This window comes from Temnothorax longispinosus, chromosome 3, assembly GCF_030848805.1.
Source record: "Temnothorax longispinosus isolate EJ_2023e chromosome 3, Tlon_JGU_v1, whole genome shotgun sequence".
Classification (NCBI taxonomy): Eukaryota; Metazoa; Arthropoda; class Insecta; order Hymenoptera; family Formicidae; genus Temnothorax; species Temnothorax longispinosus.
In genome coordinates, this window is record NC_092360.1 from 7,156,752 (window position 1) to 7,175,374 (window position 18,623).

Sequence of the window (18,623 nt, forward strand, 5' to 3'; positions counted from 1 at the left end):
GCCGGGACCAATCAGCCATTACTCCGGTCGCGCTCTCTTTTGCACCTTTATTTCAGACATGACAGTTTAGATACGTGCATGGCGTGCAGTTCAGGGTGGTTCAGGTTAGGTTCAGGTTCAGGGTGAAGGGGGTGAAGCGTTTTTGCACAACGCGCCGTGTGGTATTGTTTGTTTATTTGCTCCGAATAACTGAATTAATAACTGAAATAAACAAATCGCGTTTGAGATGGCGGAGGAAGTGCTGAGGGAGTTGGAAGCCGCGGCGCAAATCGTTCTGGTGAGTACCGTCCCGAATTCTCTTTCGCCACGCGAAATAGATTGTCACGAAACTGCGCGAAACCCAAGCATGATCGGTATACGGCGAAAACAATTCGGATACCGCTCGCGGATTCCTGTGAGACTTAGCGCGCGTAGAGCCAAAAAGTTTATCTGCCAGGAAACGTCGCGTCTTTTATCCTGTCCGCGAACTCTTTTGCATCCGTAGAATCCCGTTTTGGGGTTAAGATCCGCGTCACGACCTATTTAAGGTATTTCTTGAGATTCGGCGAAGTCCTGCGGACATTCGCGCGCGCGCACGCATGTATCTCGCGAAAAATTGTGATTTGAGGAATTCTTTAATGCGGGACAGGCGATTCCCACGAACGCACGTGCCGTACGAGGCAAAACAAAACAAAACTGTCTCGAGTGTATTGCAATACTCCGTGTGTTATGTAATTTCTTGTGTTTACTGCTTCAAGGAAGCGTGCTTCGTTCCACGATAGAGAAACTTGTCAACTGAAGCGACTGCGTGATTCCCAGAAGGCAAAATGTTGGCAAGTTTGCCAGCAGATTTTGAGTGGAATATTGCTGCAGATTATCAACTGCGTTCTCACATTAAGTTCACGCTCTGTTATCGATATTGTCGGCAGAATGCCAGCAGAGCTTAACGTAGACATACTTCTTCTCCTTAAGATTGGCACTCGATTCCCCAACCAAGCTCGCTACAGCCACTGATAACCCTTTGTCGTATAGAATTTGAATACAAATGTTGGATGTTGCTACACTGATGAGTGGGTTTTACTCTGTGGTGGTATATTTTATACCCCAGCCTTACAAGTCTATGTAATACACTTACAGAGTAAAACTTTTTTACTGTTACTGAAGTGTATTTTACACTCCATGCAAATAACCTAGGGTTAATAGTCAGTTTGATTTTTGCTTATTTAAGCATCCTTAGGTCTCCATTGACGAAAAAAATCGCTGATTTTACATGAATACAGATATAGAAATATTAAACTTCAGATTTGCCAGACACAAAGAAAATATCCTGTTTATATGTTCTGAGTTGTTTCTACATGTTTGGAAACGTAGAACGTTGATAAGTGATTTTGTATTCGCGTTGCTTTCAGGCACCACCAAATTTGATCTCATCGGAGCAGCGTCAATCTGCGGAAGCTGTGTTCCTAAATTTCCGTAAAACGAAGTCACCGTATCAACTGTGTCAACAAATTTTAGAATTGAGCTCTGTGGACTACATATTGTTTGAAACGGCCGGTTTGATAAAGACAGCTCTGATACAAGAATGGACCACTCTGGAAAAATCTGACGTCTCTTCATTAAGACAATATTTATTGCACTATGTTATAAGCAAACCTATGTTAGCGCCATATGTCAGGACGAGGATACTTCAAGTTTTTGCAATAATAGTTAAGAGAGGTAGCGTGGATGACTTTGGAATAGAGAGAAGTCGAATAATGAGTGAAATAGAAAATTTAATTAAGAGTGGGAACTTACCAAATGTAAGTATACATTGATATAGGTATATTGATTTTTTGTATGGCACGCAAAGGAGAAAAGAAAGAGGAAAGAAAGACTATTTCTTTATTTGCAGCAAATTTTGGGATGCAATATTTTATCTGCGATATTGCAAGAATACGCAACGACTGCTAAATCATCCGATATCGGTCTGACATGGGAAGTACATTTTAAGGCGAAGAAGCATTTTGAGCTAAGCGATATGAAAAGAATTTTCAAGTTTTGTATCGAGGTATTCGGTGAATTGATGAAGAAGGATTTTGACGAATCGACGTTGCCCCTCGTGAAGTCCTTGCTTTCCATGGTGGAGAGCATACTCGTTTGGCCATTTATTGAAGTAAATTATATCCTTTTTTATAATTGCATTTGGGATCAATGTATATTGATGCAAAAATATATATTAATTGAAAGATAAACTAAAGAGATAAAGAAAGAAATTGGACATTGCAGCTTGTATTCAATTCATATTTCATATTTAGTATTAAATGTATCAATAATGATGTATTAACTTGAATACTACATGTGGGAAATGATTATGAAGATAGATATGGATATAAATATATAACAGAGATTCATATATTTAGTATTCACATTTGGTATTAAGCAGGGCGTAATTGATATATTCCTTTGAATATTAAATGTGGATAATTATGGAGATAGATATGGATATACAGGATCTAACAGAGATAGATATTTATATAGAGCTATATCACAGTTGGTTATATATACCTTAACTCCAGTGCACTACCTAAAAAATTACTACTTAAGAGCATGTGTGAGGTTTATGAATCCGGGAATAATCCACCATTGAGGTTGAACGTACAGTGGCAAGACGTAATACTAGATGCAGCAGTATTAGATTTATTTTTTACACTGTATTGGAAAGTACGTAGCAATCCGCAGCTAGCACACCATGCTATGAACTGTCTGATACAACTAGCGAGCTTACATGGTAGAATCCTGGGTGTGGAAGAAGTAAAAGTGCAATACTTGACAAATTACATGCAGAGATTCTTGAAGCTTGTGTTAAGTATTGAGATTGGCGATCAAGAGGCGAATGGAATTACCAACATTATAAGAAAGATTAATTATTTCTTTCAAAGCTCATTGAAGAGTCTTCCTGAGGACTTGTACAAGCCATTTTTGGAACAATTGACAAGATTAACATGCTTATTTATAGAATGTGCTGCACAAGAAGAATCGGTAATTATTGCATCTATTTTCAGTAAAATTTGCGTTTAAATTTCGGTTCAGAAGATCATTTCCAAATTTGATTCTACAATATTTAGCATAAAAGTGTCCGTCATTTATGAAATTACAACCCGTCAATATTAATGTAGATATTAGAACAAAAAAAACTTAATGTTTTGTCATCTTTACAGATACGCGCTGATGATTGCTTATATATGGAAGCTATGGAACATATGTTCGAAGTATGGTCGTGTATGTTGTATTCAGCGTTCGAATTTCCATCAGACTTTTGTAAGCAGAGCTCTATTCAGATATTTAATACGTATCTTCGATGTCACTTATCATCTCCGGAAGGTGTGAGAAATGCCGGTGGGAAAAGTCTCAGCGAGGAAGTAGCAGACGTAGAGGACGATGACAAAGTTAAATTTAAGGAGCAATTACAAATAGTTGGTAAATAGAAGTACAGTCGATCCTATCAAAATGTATTTTATTACGCGGATCGATAATAATAACAAACGTTTGTTATAAACTCTAGGAAACTTTGGTAGACAAGTACCAGATCATTCTTTACCTCTATTAGCGCAATTACTCGAAGATCGAATACATAAATTACGCGATAATCTGAACAATATGGTCGGACAAAATGAATCGTCTCGACCTGCCTCTATGGACGAGTTATACGAGGATTTGCATTGGCTTATTTTAATAACGGGACACGTTCTTTGCATGGAATCGGAGGGTGAAACCGCATTAGTACCTTTGGAAATTACGCGATGCAGCATGAAACAGGTTTGTAAAAATTTACTGCAACTTTTACATATTCGTAAACCAAGTACTAAATCTCTTTTGTACGTGTGCTTTTAGTCGCGAGAGGGAAATGTTGATGTAAACCGGACATTGGAGTTTTTAGTGTCTTCGCAAAATGTTCAGTCGGATATAAGCAGCCCCACGGACTCGATCGATCGAGTTATTCGATTGATCACAGGCGTTTTCCGCTTGTGCACCATTGAAAAGACTGCTATATCGATACACTTGGAGAATATACTTAGTCCCGAATTGAGCAGCACAATAATATGGTTTTTACACAGATGGTCGGAGATCTATCTTTTGCCAACCGAGACCTATTATTCCGAGTTGAGCACCACGCTTTTACATGCTTTTGGCGAGGATAGTCCCGGCGCATTATGGTCAATGAATTTTCTTCTGGACAAAATAATTTGCAACATCAACGCTTTTAAAAGCGAGCCGGCGCTAGTAGACGAAACTATAAAATTATTAATATCTCTTGTTAATTCGCGAACGAGGTAAATATAATTTGTACGCAAAATTTGTCTGCAGTCATATTAATAATTTGTTTAGGGACAACGGTATTTTTTCCGTACAAATTAATGATTATCAAATTAAGTTTTGAATAGAACTTGACTAGAATGGAAAATCTTCCAGATAGAATCCACGGATTATGGATTTCGCTAAGAATTTTACTGGATGATATTTTATGAAAAAGATATGGGGCATTTGTTTTCTGGTAGGTGATTATATATATCCGCTTAAATTCTCAAATTTTAATACTCTTAAAATTTATTTATGATTAACTTAAAAAGAAAACTGATAATTTTATCTGTATAGATAAAATTCAACTTTATGAAAGCTTTTCAATATTTAATGTATGATCGCGTCGTGAATTGGGAGTTTTACTTGTGGCGATGGAAAAGCACTTCCCTTTAATTAATGACATATTAGTCTCGTGAAGTTTAGTACAAATTTTATGAATACTTTGTATTTTATGTATCGCGTATTTAAAAAGGAATTTAATGTGTTATATCTGAGAATATATATACTTTCATATTAACCTGTTTGGACATCGAAGATTTTCTTTAATAGATTACTTATTCTGTGCCTTCCAGCTTTGAAAGGGGTTATCATAATCTATTATCTCGCTCTTCACCCACATCTAAATTTTTCTATGATTTTCTAATCTTTGTCTTTATTTTCAAAATCATTTATTTTGCTTTCAACGTCCCACTCTATTTTGATTTGATAAACAATTCAGAAAAGTAAATATGCGTGCCCTAGACAAATTATCGTGTATTTTAATGAATATATTACGTTTACGATTGCTTTAACAAAGTAAATGTCTTTTGCGATTTTGTAATTCTTATTCCTTTGTGATTTAATTATATTCGCATAAAGTACTATGTACTACATGCTACAGCTTGCATAAAAGAATATAAAAGCATTTGTTGCATATATTACAAGATTTAACGCGTTAAAGTAATCGTGATAACATTTTTATTGAAATGATTTAAGATCTAAGTATATTAATTTTTCAGAGCCTCCTGCTTGTCGAAGTCTGAGCAGTTCACTTATATCATTGAATTGGCTATGAAAGAGCAGTACGACTTCCCGCAGATTATCAAGAGAGGTTTAATGTGCGCGGTGGTTCATGCTGGTAGCGTGGTACAAAATACTGAACGATCCTATTGGTCACGAACGCTAGAATGCTTACAGAATAGATACACGCAATTAACTTCTAGTGAAAATTTCATGTCGTCTTACCATGAAGAACGATTTAAAGTTCAAATCATAGATATACTAGAATCCTGTATAGGTAATGCATTAAATATTTATTTAAACCTTTGTGATCAACGATGCGCGTGTATTTTGTTCGACTTAAAATAAAACTTCACGTGCATAATCGTCATTTTATTTAAATAGGTGTGGTACAAGGTGCTGAGAGTCCGATAGTAACGCCCGTGTATCAACATACTTTTCCTATATTAGCCGGACTTCCAAAAATATTATCCTTGTATCATAATTATCAAGATATAGTGCAGCTGATATTAGAGCTATTCAGTGAATATACAAAAATTTTATTCTTTTTATCGGAGGTAAGTATCATTATTATTTATATAGAGCTATCGCAGTTAATGCCTGGCATTTTGATGGTAATCTTAATTTCAACGTATTATTTTATTGAATAGGTTGATTGTATACGTGTCTATCGAACTTGTGTACAAGCGATGGAAACGTATGCTCGCTGCAATAGTCATCGGCTTACTGTAGACTCGACCGCGGAGGAGGACAGTTTTCAGGATATTCTGTTACTCATGCGATTATTAACTAATTTATTAATTAAAGACCTATTTAATTTAAACCACGAGGTAAGCCAGCCATTCAGCCAAGGTGCGTCTGCACAACCGGTCACCGAGCTTATTCCATCTACCGATGTTTTCTTGTACGGCTTAAATATAATCATGCCTATGATGACAATGGATTTGTTAAAATTTCCGTCGCTTTGTTTACAGTAAGTAATTATATTTTAGTAATACAACATAAACAGAAAAGAGATATTTACTTTCAACAATATATTAAAATAAATTATATTGAAATTAATTACAGTAAAATAAGTTATGTATATAATTTGAGAATTTAAAATTTTTGTTGATGTTAAATATATTTGAAGAAATTTTTGAATTAGTTCACATTTATTACAACATTTTTATCATCACTACACGGAGAAAATTTTATAGTAAATATTACTATGGTGTCGCACTAGCTGCGGACCATCAAGGAATTTTAAGTTAAATTACTATGTTTATGGTAAAAATTACGTTATTTAATCGTTTTTAAAACAATAATTATAGTATTTTAACTTGAAATTCCTCGATGGTCCGCAGCTAGTGCGACACCATAGTAATATTTACTATAAAATTTTCTCCGTGTATGTATGCATATATTTAAATATTTGCTATTTTACAGGTATTTCAAGATGATAGCATTTGTATGTGATCTATGTCCTGAGAAAGTTTGCGAGCTACCTGTTAAATTGCTGCAGCAGCTTTTAGCATCAGTAGAATTAGGTTTATATTCATTTGGCAATGAAGTAGCTAGCCTTTGCTGTGATACAATCCAAGCCTTGACCAAGCACATTCACAAAGAAGTTACGCAAGGACGGCGGCGCAAAGACATAATGGCACCCTTTTTGAACGTAAGTTTTTACAAGCGATAGCTTATGAGCATATAAACGTGCCTTTTAGGATACAGCAAATTTTGAAATATTGAATTTTTTCTTTCAGTTGCTGATAAGTCTCATTCTGTCACATCAAATGGATTCAGATCTGATCTCGAACGCCAGTACGCCTCTTTACCATCTCATATATTGCTATCAAGAACAATATCAGCAACTTGTACAGAATATTGTATCCAGTCAAACGGATCCACAAGTAGCACAAAGATTAGCGAATGCGTTCACCGAGCTAACGACGGATATAGACTTCAGTATGGACTTGAATAACCGTCCTCAGAGATTGAAGTTCAAAAGTAATTTCGATAAATTTGTCGTGAACGTACAAGGATTCTTAATGGTTAAGTAAAATAGAAATTAAAATGTAAATAAATAAAAATAAAAGATTTATTTAAACAATACACGCGTGGATTTAGATATCGTTAGATCTCGTTTAAATCTATTGTTATCGTTTAGATTTTGAGAAGTAAAAAGAGGACTTAAGCATATAAGCTTTTTATTGACCGATTTATTACACGTTACCACTTACAGTGAGCCTAGCGAAATATTCGAGTAACCATAATATAATATTTATAATAAATACTAGTTACAGCATCGATGCACGTTTCCGATAGCAAACGGTCAAACGAAAACGTTTCGTAACGGATGTCCAGTTACCTTACAAACAAACACACGAGAACTTATATACTTGGTACAGATCGTCGTTAGCCTCCCCGTGGATCGCCTCAATGATCCTCAATGTTTCACAAAGGAATGCTTATTAAAGTAACATTAAATTTATTTATATATTTATATAATTTATATTTTGTATTATGTATATATGTATATGTATATATATATATATATATATATATATATATATATATATATATATAAATAAGCGAACGTGTGTACTTTCTCGCGCTTTCTCACATACTTTCTTCTTTCACGCATTTCCACTCGGGTTCTTTCTCTCTCGCTTTCTCTTCCTCTCTTTTTCTGTCTTTCAACCTCTCATGCACACTCTCATTCTCGCCGTATCCGTTCTCTTCTCTTATATTTCGTCTACTATTAATAACAATGATTATTAATCTCTCCAACGACTTAAATGTGATGTAAATTTCTCTTGTAATATACGCGTTTTCTTCTTTTTCCCTTTTTCTTTTCCTCCTTTCTTTTCACCCTATCTTCCCGACACCACTTTGCTCTTCGGCATAGTCGATAGAGAGCCTAAAGTTCAACTTATATATTTATGCATTTATTTCTCGATACGTCATACAGTGGTGTGTCGTTAATAAAATAAAACTATCAGATATACTACAACAGTCAGCCAAGCGAAAACGGATTGATCAGTGGCGGGGCGTTACACTCTGTGTGAAGCCGCGATCGAGAATCGTGTGGGCGATCGAAGAAAAAGAAAAGAGAAAAAATATAATCGGCCTCAGGATCTAGCGCGCGAAGCGCCTTTGTGACTAGAATCAAGCGTGTCCGGATTTACGATATCGTATTCCGTCAAATTCCGATATCGACATCTACGTCGGGACTTATTCCCTCTCCCCTGGAGAATCTTGGTCAGAATCTTGTCCCTCGAGAGACGTCAAGGTACACGAAATCGATAGACCACTTCGATGGAAGGGCAACATTTAAGAAAAAACGTTCGCACTTGCAAAAGGAGTTCGAAAATAAGGTTCCTTGCTGAAAGGACTAGTAACTAAGGAGTACAATGATGTCATTAACACTTGGACGATAAAAAGAGTATTACGTAGACACGCTCCTAAGTTACACTCGCGGAATGTGATTTGGAGAAGCGACAGAGTCCAATATATAATTACAAAATGTATATATACGTATACCTTCGATTGTACTTGGGCGTTTACAGCAGCTTGCCAGCAGATCTTCTGCGACAGATTCGCATTCTGTTATATTTCTGCTAATATTCTGCCGACAAAACTTGGTAATTTGCAAAAACTGCCCAGTAAACAAAATGTTAGCAGTATGCTAATGGTTTTTCAGTAGATTCGAGTGGGAAACTTTGGCAAATTGACATTAATTGTGTCCGCGATAAGCTCGTGTTCCGCTAATAGAGTCTACCAATGTAATCGATAGAATCTGCTAACAGAATGATAGCAAATTGCCAGAAAAAACCGAGTAAGCTCTGTGATTTCATAACGAGTTAATTCGAACATATATATTTAAATGACTATGAAATTGCACTTGGTTTCTGCAGTCAATCCGCTATTATGTTCCGTTAGCAGTTTCTGTTATATATTTCTGCTGGCATTCTGCCGAGAGAATTGGTAGTAAACGCTTTTACTAAATTCGTTTTTCGATAAACTATCTGAGCAATGGGGAATGTACTAGACGGCATGGGATGGAGCTAAACAAATCGGGTTTTTGCTGTGCGTGAAATGTCTCAGTACTACATGTCGACTGATGTCGACCGTCATGAAATGCTATTATATACGTAATATATATCAAGAGAACGAGTCCTTTTTGACTACATGCCGCATTTGGACACTCCGCGCAATCACGTGTATCGTGAGTTAATATCAAAGACGTTGAGATGTTCTCCATGTGAGGTGCACAGTAGACACATGTATTTTATAATGCCGCACCTGTTATCCGAAATTTGTTACACGTAAGAGAAGTTAGTAAAAGCCTCGGAACAACGCAATCGTCTACCATCTTGCGAGGAAGCTATCAATTTCAGATCGTTGAACTATAAAACAGGGAAAACAGATCGTTCTGCTTCAAAAAAAGAATTGGATCGAACGAGAATTGAATTCTTTCTGTACCAACTCTAACTGTAACTTCGTATTCTGAAAAAATAAATTTTGTCATATAATTCCAATTTTGTTCATTTGCTACAAGTGAATAAATTGTTCGTCAAGAACCCGGTGATCCCAAATTGAATATTTCCTCGTTAGACGAAGTCATCAGTTACGTTCGTCGACGCGCATTCGTCGCGGGTACATACGTCCGTGCCGCATTGCGCGGCGAACGTCTTCGAGGAGCGCTGCTTAAGCTCTAAAAGTAGACATGAAAACACGATGTGTCAGAGTGTGGCGCCTATATCCATAGATTAGCGTAATTTTATCTATTTCGCATACTGTGAGATACCAAGTGCGAAAACCCCAAAGCTTCGTCCCAGCTTCGTATCAATGTAAATCTCGGTCGATTACAAATAGAAAAATTTCTTACGTCGTCTGGACATGCCGCTTGCTTGCCGACTACATTGCGTATTTATTCGTGTTTCGAAGAAGTTTTTATAAGTTTTTTCCGCTCTCTTGTCGGAATTATTTTCTCCATGTAATCTCGCAACAATGATAACAACTTAAAATCCCGTTATGATTCGTAAAATTCGTGCACGACTTTTGTCTTGAAGAGTGAAGAAGAAAAATACAGTTATACATATCATAATGCTGCATTAGAATTGTAACAAAGTTTCGTACGAATTGTTATTATCTCGTTGCAAGATTTCTACATTATTTTTGGACAAAAATTCTTAGAAACAGAGAGTTACAAATGCTAAGTTATTGTGTACTCGATCTGTTCTTAAGGACTCTTGTGTTTTTGTATCGCTTTGCTTTAAAACTCTTTAATCTATTTATATAGTAAAACAGTAGCTGCCAAGTACTAAAAAAATATGTAGGATTTGCAGATATCTTAAGACAGGATAAAATTACCCTATATCGAGGATAATAGCGATGCAGTGCGAAAAAACGTTTCGAACTACGTTAAAAGAAAGTATTCTGCGAGTCAAGAAGTAGCGATTCCTATCTCCCACTTTCGTTGCCTCTTAGATTTCACACCTTAAATGGTATTCGAATCTTTTTTGCATTCCGATGCAAAGTTAGCGTCGTTACTTTAGAGCAATATTATCCTATCTTACAGTATATGTGCGCTGCAACCGAAATTACTTGAATCTCTAATTAAGAAGGTAAAATCTTCATCGAGCGACTCGGCCGATCGATTGCGTGTACGGCAGCGTATAGGACCTTTCATACGGAAATCGGATAGTCAGTATAGGTATACGTGTCTAATCTGCTTGATCGAGTAAAAGAAAACGATTGGTAAACGAAAAATGGGAATGTAATCCTCATAGAAAATCGTCTCTACTCTTTTAAACGATCGTCACGATACTAAAATGCTTAGACAGAGTACTATATTAAACGAGTCTTAACGATTTGCTCGAATCATCTTACAAAATGTTAACGCTCTTTTTTTTCTCCGTTGTAATAATCTTTCTGTGTACTAAGCGATCGTTAAGCTTGCGTATGAAATTACTAATATTCTTCTTGTCTCTCGTTTATTTCGTTTTCTCTCTTTCTCTCTCTCTTTCTCGCTTTCTCTTGCATACTTCCTCTTCTACAGATATATCTATAACATGTATTCCTTATCCCGATTTTCAGTGATCGTCTTAGGAATATGTTTATTAGGCATAAATGCATTTGCTATCTCCCTCATACGTCACGTAAGGAGTATCGCGTAATTACGACATACGTATCACGGAAATAAAAGTTCAATGAAAACATTCGCGCGCTCGTGCGCGCGCGACCTCGTGTCTCGTCGACGTGGGGAGCACTTCGAATGCGGATTCGAAATGTACGGAGAGACTCGAAAACGAACGCATTTTTTTCCCAGTACGGTGTAACCGAATGCATTTGTACGCGCATTTGTAACTTCTTCGAAAGACGAGCACTATCTTCCTTCCTTTCATTTTTTTCCCCGCTCTGATTGCCCTGTAACGTGCTAAGGGGACGCTGTGTAAAGTAAAACGTCGATATTATATGCCGCCGATCGTGGAGTAGTCTCAAGGGACAGCTTCGCCACTGTCTGGTCAATCAAAGACTAGCGGAAATCGAAAGTTACAGAAGTCTTGGGACTCTAAGGCCGAGTGTGACCAACACAGAATTTTTTCCGACGCCTTCGCTATTGCACTCGTTACCCCGGCCATAGTGTCGACCACTCACTTGGTCTGATTGCTCTGCTGCTCCAGCTGCGGTGTCATGCCAATCGGTGCGCCGTTACTTAGATTCAGAACAGCCGGACTTTTACGGGCGAGTTTTGACCTATGACAACATATCAAGCATTCTATTCATCGTTCCCATACTTTGTGTATCTCAGATAGTTATGTTATAGAATTTTAATTCATATTAAAGTAAACGGGGTGAGATAAATTCATGCTATTGTACATGCCTAATTTGACCAGCTAGGAGAGGATTAATCGCATACAGCCAGTCGTAGACCTCCTTATCCCCTAAAGTTTGCAGCAAGTATCCCCTGTGCTTGGTGACGACGCTACATAGACAGATATTTCATTACATACCGTATAATTACGTATCCACTTCCTTATTCGCGAACAATTTACCTGAAGGTATTCGGCACTTTCACCATGGCCAGCTGATCTTCGGAGTATTCAACTTGAGCCGTAGCTAAATTAATTAATGCCCTTTCAACGGGATCTTTCTCCTCACGGAAAATGAGAACGTACGGTCGGCGGACAGCCTGAAGCGATAAAGAAGAAACGTGTAGTATTAAAAGATATTTTTACATTCTCTCTTCTTTTTTCAAGTGCAAACGTACCACCCAGCGTTTCTTCCAGCCGTTGGTCTTGTGCTCGAGAACGTTCAAGTAGCCCTTCCGCGCGATGACCGGACTAATACGTATTTCCTCCACTTCCGGCACGTACAGCACCAGGTTCTCCTTCGACGGCGAGGATGATCCAAGCGGCGGGGGCGCGACAGTGCAGGTCTGATTAGCCGACTCGCTCGCCAATATACTTTCCTGGAGCTCTTGCAGTCTAGCCCTCTCCGGTGAGCTCAACCTAAGGAGGCACGACTTAGACCTGCTCCATATTATTATACCAGCAGCCTGCAAGTAACACTCCAGCATAACCCCGACCACGAGCCAATCATGCTGGCGGTTGTCTCGGCAAGTCGAGACACTCGAGTCTCGAATGCCACACGTTGAAACGAACGAATGCGTAAGCAGATGATTTCTCGGAAGCTGAATTGATTTGAGAAAGCGCGATAATCTGTGTCGAGCTGAGCTAAAAAAAATGCGTGAATTGACCGCCGCTTCACACGGCAACGAGTAAAAATGAGATCGAATACCGTTTTGATTTATCAAATCGCTTCAAAGCTCACTCGGTGTCTTCATCCACGTCTCATTTACTTAGCGTGTATCAGACTGTAGCAAAATTGTACACGTGTATCGAGAAGATATTTCCCTCATTCGGCAACAAATAAACTGAGCATTTTTGAACTGTCGGATATTGAAATTGTCCTTTTTTTTTAGAAAGGAATGTAATAATACGACGAAGCGAAGCTTGGACAACCGCTACTAGCAGGAGCACTCAGAGGCATGCAAAGAGGGTTACCTGCTCTAACAAATCGCTAGCTCTCGCATATACTGACTCTTGAGATGAGGACGATATGACCGAGGACATCATAGACGCGGATAGATCGGTTATGGTGTCTTCCCCGGGCGAAACATCGGTGAGCATAATCGGCTCCTTGCTCGGGATTCTTCCCTGGATGAGTTTAATGTACTTGGTCGCTAATTCACGCTCCTTCTCGGTCATCTCCCAGGGTTCGTAAACGTCTTTACTCGTCGAACGTTTCAGCTTCACCGGGCTGGCGTGTGGCTCGTTCGTAGCCTTCGCCACCATATTACACACATCCTGGTACCAGATTAGAATTGTTATACAATTCTATGTCACTATGAATTAATATACATATAATTCTGTGTCATATTTAATGATACAAGATACACAGGTACCTTTTCGCTCTTTGTAAAATCGTGCAGAGGTTTATTGCAGAACGGTACTTTGTCAATGCCGAGCTTCTCCCGTAACAACAATGTGTGCCGCACTCTCTCCACTTCCTCCAGCCTCGTCAACTTCTCGAGCTCCCATTGATGATCAAATATAAGACTGTCTCCGCGCGGTCTCCATCCGTGCAGATTCTCCTCGCCCCTGACGTACGTGGAGCTCGTGTCCAAAACGCGACGTTGACGTCTTTGAACTCCTGTAAATAAATAGGGAGGGAAAAGGAATGGGTATCGAGAAAGAGGAAAACGCCAAAAGTGTGAGTAAATGTAAAACAATTATTCTTTACGTAAAATAATAATTGAAGAAATGTTTTACTGAAAGATAGTGTAGTGGATCAATATTGTGCTTTTTTATATTAAGATAAATATTTTAGAGTCGGAATAACTAATAATTATCATACTATAATTTGAAAATAATCGAATTATATTTAACCATTACTTCTTCTTTCAAATTAAGAACGATACTGATTGTTTTAGTTTCAAGACTTGAAAAGTCGTTAAAAAGATATATCTGAAATATATATTTGAGACATATCTTTTATATGTAGATACAAGATATAAGTATGTCGCAGAGCGAATAACAATAGTCTGAAAAGTGAGACTTTATTCTGTTTGAATGTGATATCAAGTGAAACACGGGACTACGCTATGGTTAGACATAACAAACCTGGGCTACCTGCTTCCGAAGAACGACGCAGCACCAATTCGTAGACGCCGCTGAGTCGATTCGCTTCCTGGTTGCGATATGTGCCGCTGAACAGGTGCTTAAGTGAGCGTGGCCCGACTCTTGCATCTCTTCCGTAGATGATCATGCTCAGATCTTTCGTGATAATCGCAGGTCTTCCACAATTCTCCAGCTAAGACCGATACAAATGAGCGTAAGCTTCCCCCTGAGATATTCCAGCAAACAATTCAAATATTTAACACGTACCTCGAGATACGCGGAGATGGTCATAAAGATTTGCTCTCCGTAAGACGTGACTCGATTGAGCAGAGCCGAGTTGTGCAGGGAGCTGTCCCAGGCCGCTTCGAATCTGAACATGGTTCGATCGTCGCCGGGAATCTCGAGATACTCGCCGGGGAACAGGCCCAGCGAAAGCACAGACGAATCGTTGTCCTCTTCCTCGGGTTCCGGGGTGTTCCGAATGCGGCCGACCACGAGCTCGCGCACGTCCTTCCATCTCAATTCGGAAGCCGGCTCGTGCACAATGGTGATTCGTATACGCCGTTGTATGCCCTGATGGAGCAAGAACAGTCCACGACACGGCAGATCGTCGCTGTGGTCCACCACCGACGGCACGTATTCGCCGTTCGGTGCCAACTCGCAGATCTCGAACCATACTAGCACGTCGTATTTGGCGTGCACATGCGACGTGCTAGGAGACGGCAGGACGCTTCCAAATTTCGGCGAACGGACTGGCTGGCTGATCGGTATGGATGGCGGAAGCATCCTCTTCGGTGGCTGTCGTACGCTGCTATGTGAATACAAATGTGTTTATAAAATATTCTTGAGTAAAGTCCAACGGAACTAGCGTTTACGATTAACACTCACTATTCCAGTTTCGCGTCCTTGTGCAACGGATGTTGCTGATAATGGCCGAACACTTCGAAGACGATGGGTTGAGTCTTCAGATATTCCAAGAAGGATTTGGTAACCGTCACTGTAATCTGTATCAATTGAGAGATATTATATTGATTAGCAGGATCTAACTTTTAACAAAACTTTTACGCGAGACTCTATAGAACAGAGTTTCTTTCAACTTACGTTCTGTACGTGATAAAATCCGGGTGGATTACCCTTGCCGGTATTCTTTACCGGTTCCGTCGAGAAAGCTTCGTCATGTCGATGCAGGAAGCTGCGAAAATAATTACGTTGCAGATCACACGCCACGGTAAAACGAGCCGAAGAAGATATAGACACGTTTGCACTTACTTGAACTGACAGAAAATGTCAGCGTATTCCGTGGAGATACCCATAGCTTGTAGGACCGTTACCCTGAAAGTGAATTCCGCACCGGGTTGCAAGTGATCCGGCAGCTCTTCCTCCTTCATGTCGCTCGAGACCGAGCTGTCGCCCCTGCCGCTGTCGGCATCTCCCATGTCGTCCTCGTCCTTCATGTCCTTCTGATTGATCTCGTTGTGCCCTTCGACCACGCGCTCCTCGTGCAGCATGATCTGCCGATTCTTTTCCAGAGTCTGAGCCAGAAGCGAGCTGCGTTTGTTGTGTTTGTGCCCGCCGAACAAGTCATCCTCGAAGGAGATTCGCGCTGATTGTCTAACGCCACTTGAGTATTCACTGTTTTCCTCTTCTGGAAGAAGGGTTCGTTATGTACATCTTATATAATACGCGACAGACGCGAAATGTGGGCACATGGCTACGGATTACGTACCAACTACGGCCTGTACGGCGACTCGCAAGTAACCCTTGACGTCGCCCTTTTCGTTCACGATGGCTACCTTGTGGATTAGCGGCACCGGGTACATGAGGTTGCTCAGATACACGAAAGCTCTGAAAAATTTGACATATAAAACCAGATTAGGATAATAAAAAGTGAAAGGAGAAGAAGGGACCGAGATAGGTCGTGGCGTTGCATCCGAATTATGCTTGTTTACCTGCCGACCATGCGGAACCACGGAAATCGGTCATAAAACGGATCACCTCCTGTGATGGATTCGATATTGAAATCCGGAGACGTAGGTGAGAGCTCGGCCTCGTTGTGATACATCTCGCGCATCAACTCCAGCCTTTGCCTGGAAAGCAGACGAGACTATCGTTTACTACTATTTTCGTGTGGCAAGAGGTAATGCGAATGCAATCATAAATCGTGTGTTAGATCGTTGAAATGTGTTTAATTCATCCAAAATTTTTTCAGTCAGATTTCTTCGGTACGACACATTCAATTTCATTGGCCTTTATCACACATGTATTTTATCAGATTATTTTATCATTATTACATCCCCAATTATATGTGTAATACTAGTAATACTCGCACGGTTGCGAGTTCAAGCGACTTTTTTCATTGAAAAATTTTGTTTTTACGATAAGGGAAAATGTTACTTATAATATTCATGAGCAAGCGGTATATAATATCTAATTAATAAAAAATATTAAAATAGTAATAAATAATATAATATATTTGTTACAGATATGGAATTTAGAGTCTTCCCTTTACGTGTTTAATATTTCTTTCTTTTTATCGCTTTCTTGATCGAACTGTATTGGTCAGAGCTGTACGTGCATGACAAAGTTGGAAAGCGAGATAGTGAGAACACGAGCTCAGCAGGAGATAATTAGAAGATGTGTCAGTGTTGAGACAGACGTGCATAGAATGCCGAGGAGACGCTTTTCTTCACATTCAGACAGCATAGAGATGTTTTCACAGCAGCAGAAGCAGTGCTGCGTAAACGATGGCGTAAACTTTTGGCGAGGGGAGCTCGTACTCATTCGATCCGGTTCGCGTTCTTTGCGTTACGAATCAAAAGAAACCATGCAGATTCACCGGTAAATTTTGCGAGCTCAAAGTGCAAAGCCTGGTTTCGCTTGTATCCGCGCCGGAGGGCACGGCATTGCCATTACAATTACCGAGGAAGCCTCTCAAGACAGAAAGAGCAAAAAACGCACAAAATGGCACGGCGGTAAAAAACGACTTTTGCGACAGCGACAGGGGAATTCTTCGAGGCCGAGGGCGTTTAAAAGCGTATTACATGGCGATAAGAGGAGAGCCTCGCGCGTTCGAGCACCAACCTCGAAGGCAAAAGATTTGCGAGCGAGAACTTCGGATTAGAGTAGACTGTAAGGCATTGGAAAATATCCTCTTTGGCCTCCGGAGTGCTGGGGCTCGAGTCCTCGTTGTACACGTGTCGCATCAGCTCCAAGCGCTGTCTACAAGTCAATCATGTATTACTTCGCGTGAGTGAGGCCGTGCGATCCCTTCAGCCCGATCTCCGCCCGAGTCTTAACTCTATCTTACGTAAGCTGCGATTTTGCTCTCGCTCAATTAAAAAGAAAAGATCCGCTAACTAAAAAATTCAACTCATACGATTTCAAGCATCTTGCAATGCGTATAGCGCGCGCAGAATTTTTCATCTCACGATTCCGTGAATATTATTTTAAAAATTTGTTTAATCCTCGTGTTACTTTCGACTTTCGGGCCGATAATCTTCAATTTTCATTGAGCACGCCAAAAATGCGTTCGTGCGACAGTAACAAAATAGAAAAGAAATTGTCGAACGTTGCATGAAAAAAGATCTTATTTCAGTTCGTAATGATGAAGAATTGAAGTATCATTGTAGAGCATGCTACAAGGTGGATGTATAAATTTGATGATTTGTAAAAAATGCGATTATATAATTAGTTACAAAATTACTCCGCAGAGTATTGTCAATTTCCAAATTGACGATTCATTGTGACAAAATTATTTTTCAGAGACAGAGTATATTTCATCTGTACCAGCACGAATGCTCTGTTAATTAAACAAGCGTCATCAAAAAATACAAAATGGAGCAATGAAGCAAACCTTAGCTTGTCCAACGTCCAGTAATGCGTAGCACCATTTTTCGTATCTTGAACCTCAACGGCAACAATCGTGCGCGGGAACGGTCTTTCATCCTCCTCTTCTTCGTCCATAATGGGTAAAAGATCCGGAGGTAGAGGTGAATAAAGAGTGTCCGTGAGTAAGGTAAATTGGAATTGAACCTAGAAAAGAAAATCAATACGATAAAGCCCATTGTACAACGGGAATACTTTTTCCTTGGTATTTTTATTTAATATAATTAACAAATACCATTTCTCAACTCTCTC

At 39.3% G+C, this 18,623-nt stretch overlaps 2 protein-coding genes across 13 annotated transcripts in view; one reads left to right on the forward strand and one right to left on the reverse strand.

The window, feature by feature from the left end:
- The first annotated feature begins 90 nt into the window (after positions 1-90).
- On the forward strand, positions 91-7,889 carry LOC139809660 (exportin-4). Its single transcript, XM_071772734.1, has 12 exons — positions 91-277; positions 1,389-1,778; positions 1,871-2,138; positions 2,540-2,997; positions 3,177-3,435; positions 3,521-3,774; positions 3,850-4,289; positions 5,316-5,593; positions 5,701-5,873; positions 5,967-6,289; positions 6,745-6,973; positions 7,062-7,889. The coding sequence occupies exons 1-12, from the start codon at positions 227-229 to the stop codon at positions 7,356-7,358; spliced, it is 3,420 nt and encodes a 1,139-aa protein (XP_071628835.1). The 5' UTR covers positions 91-226; the 3' UTR covers positions 7,359-7,889.
- Positions 7,820-18,623, reverse strand: part of Unc-104 (kinesin family member unc-104) — a 29,502-nt gene continuing 18,698 nt past the window's right edge. For 3 of the 12 annotated variants that reach the window (XM_071772727.1, XM_071772724.1, XM_071772721.1), the window contains 15 exons: positions 18,340-18,518; positions 17,568-17,705; positions 16,436-16,573; positions 16,213-16,331; positions 15,756-16,131; positions 15,588-15,678; positions 15,375-15,490; positions 14,754-15,297; positions 14,490-14,679; positions 13,772-14,019; positions 13,371-13,703; positions 12,575-12,862; positions 12,360-12,496; positions 12,188-12,289; positions 7,820-12,060 (listed from right to left, as the gene is read on the reverse strand). In XM_071772727.1, coding sequence (XP_071628828.1) covers positions 11,958-12,060; positions 12,188-12,289; positions 12,360-12,496; positions 12,575-12,862; positions 13,371-13,703; positions 13,772-14,019; positions 14,490-14,679; positions 14,754-15,297; positions 15,375-15,490; positions 15,588-15,678; positions 15,756-16,131; positions 16,213-16,331; positions 16,436-16,573; positions 17,568-17,705; positions 18,340-18,518 — 3,102 coding nt within the window. In that variant the 3' untranslated portion in view covers positions 7,820-11,957. The remainder of the gene's footprint in view (positions 12,061-12,187; positions 12,290-12,359; positions 12,497-12,574; positions 12,863-13,370; positions 13,704-13,771; positions 14,020-14,489; positions 14,680-14,753; positions 15,298-15,374; positions 15,491-15,587; positions 15,679-15,755; positions 16,132-16,212; positions 16,332-16,435; positions 16,574-17,567; positions 17,706-18,339; positions 18,519-18,623) is intronic. The other 9 variants (XM_071772733.1, XM_071772731.1, XM_071772722.1 and 6 more) reach the window with 8 other exon arrangements.

Bases quoted from the DNA above. Each gene is read 5' to 3' on its own strand.
- LOC139809660 (XM_071772734.1), top strand. From the start codon at position 227: ATGGCGGAGGAAGTGCTGAGGGAGTTGGAAGCCGCGGCGCAAATCGTT. The intron at 2,998-3,176 runs GTAATTATTGCA...TCATCTTTACAG, and splicing joins GTGCTGCACAAGAAGAATCG to ATACGCGCTGATGATTGCTT. The intron at 6,974-7,061 runs GTAAGTTTTTAC...TTTTTCTTTCAG, and splicing joins TAATGGCACCCTTTTTGAAC to TTGCTGATAAGTCTCATTCT.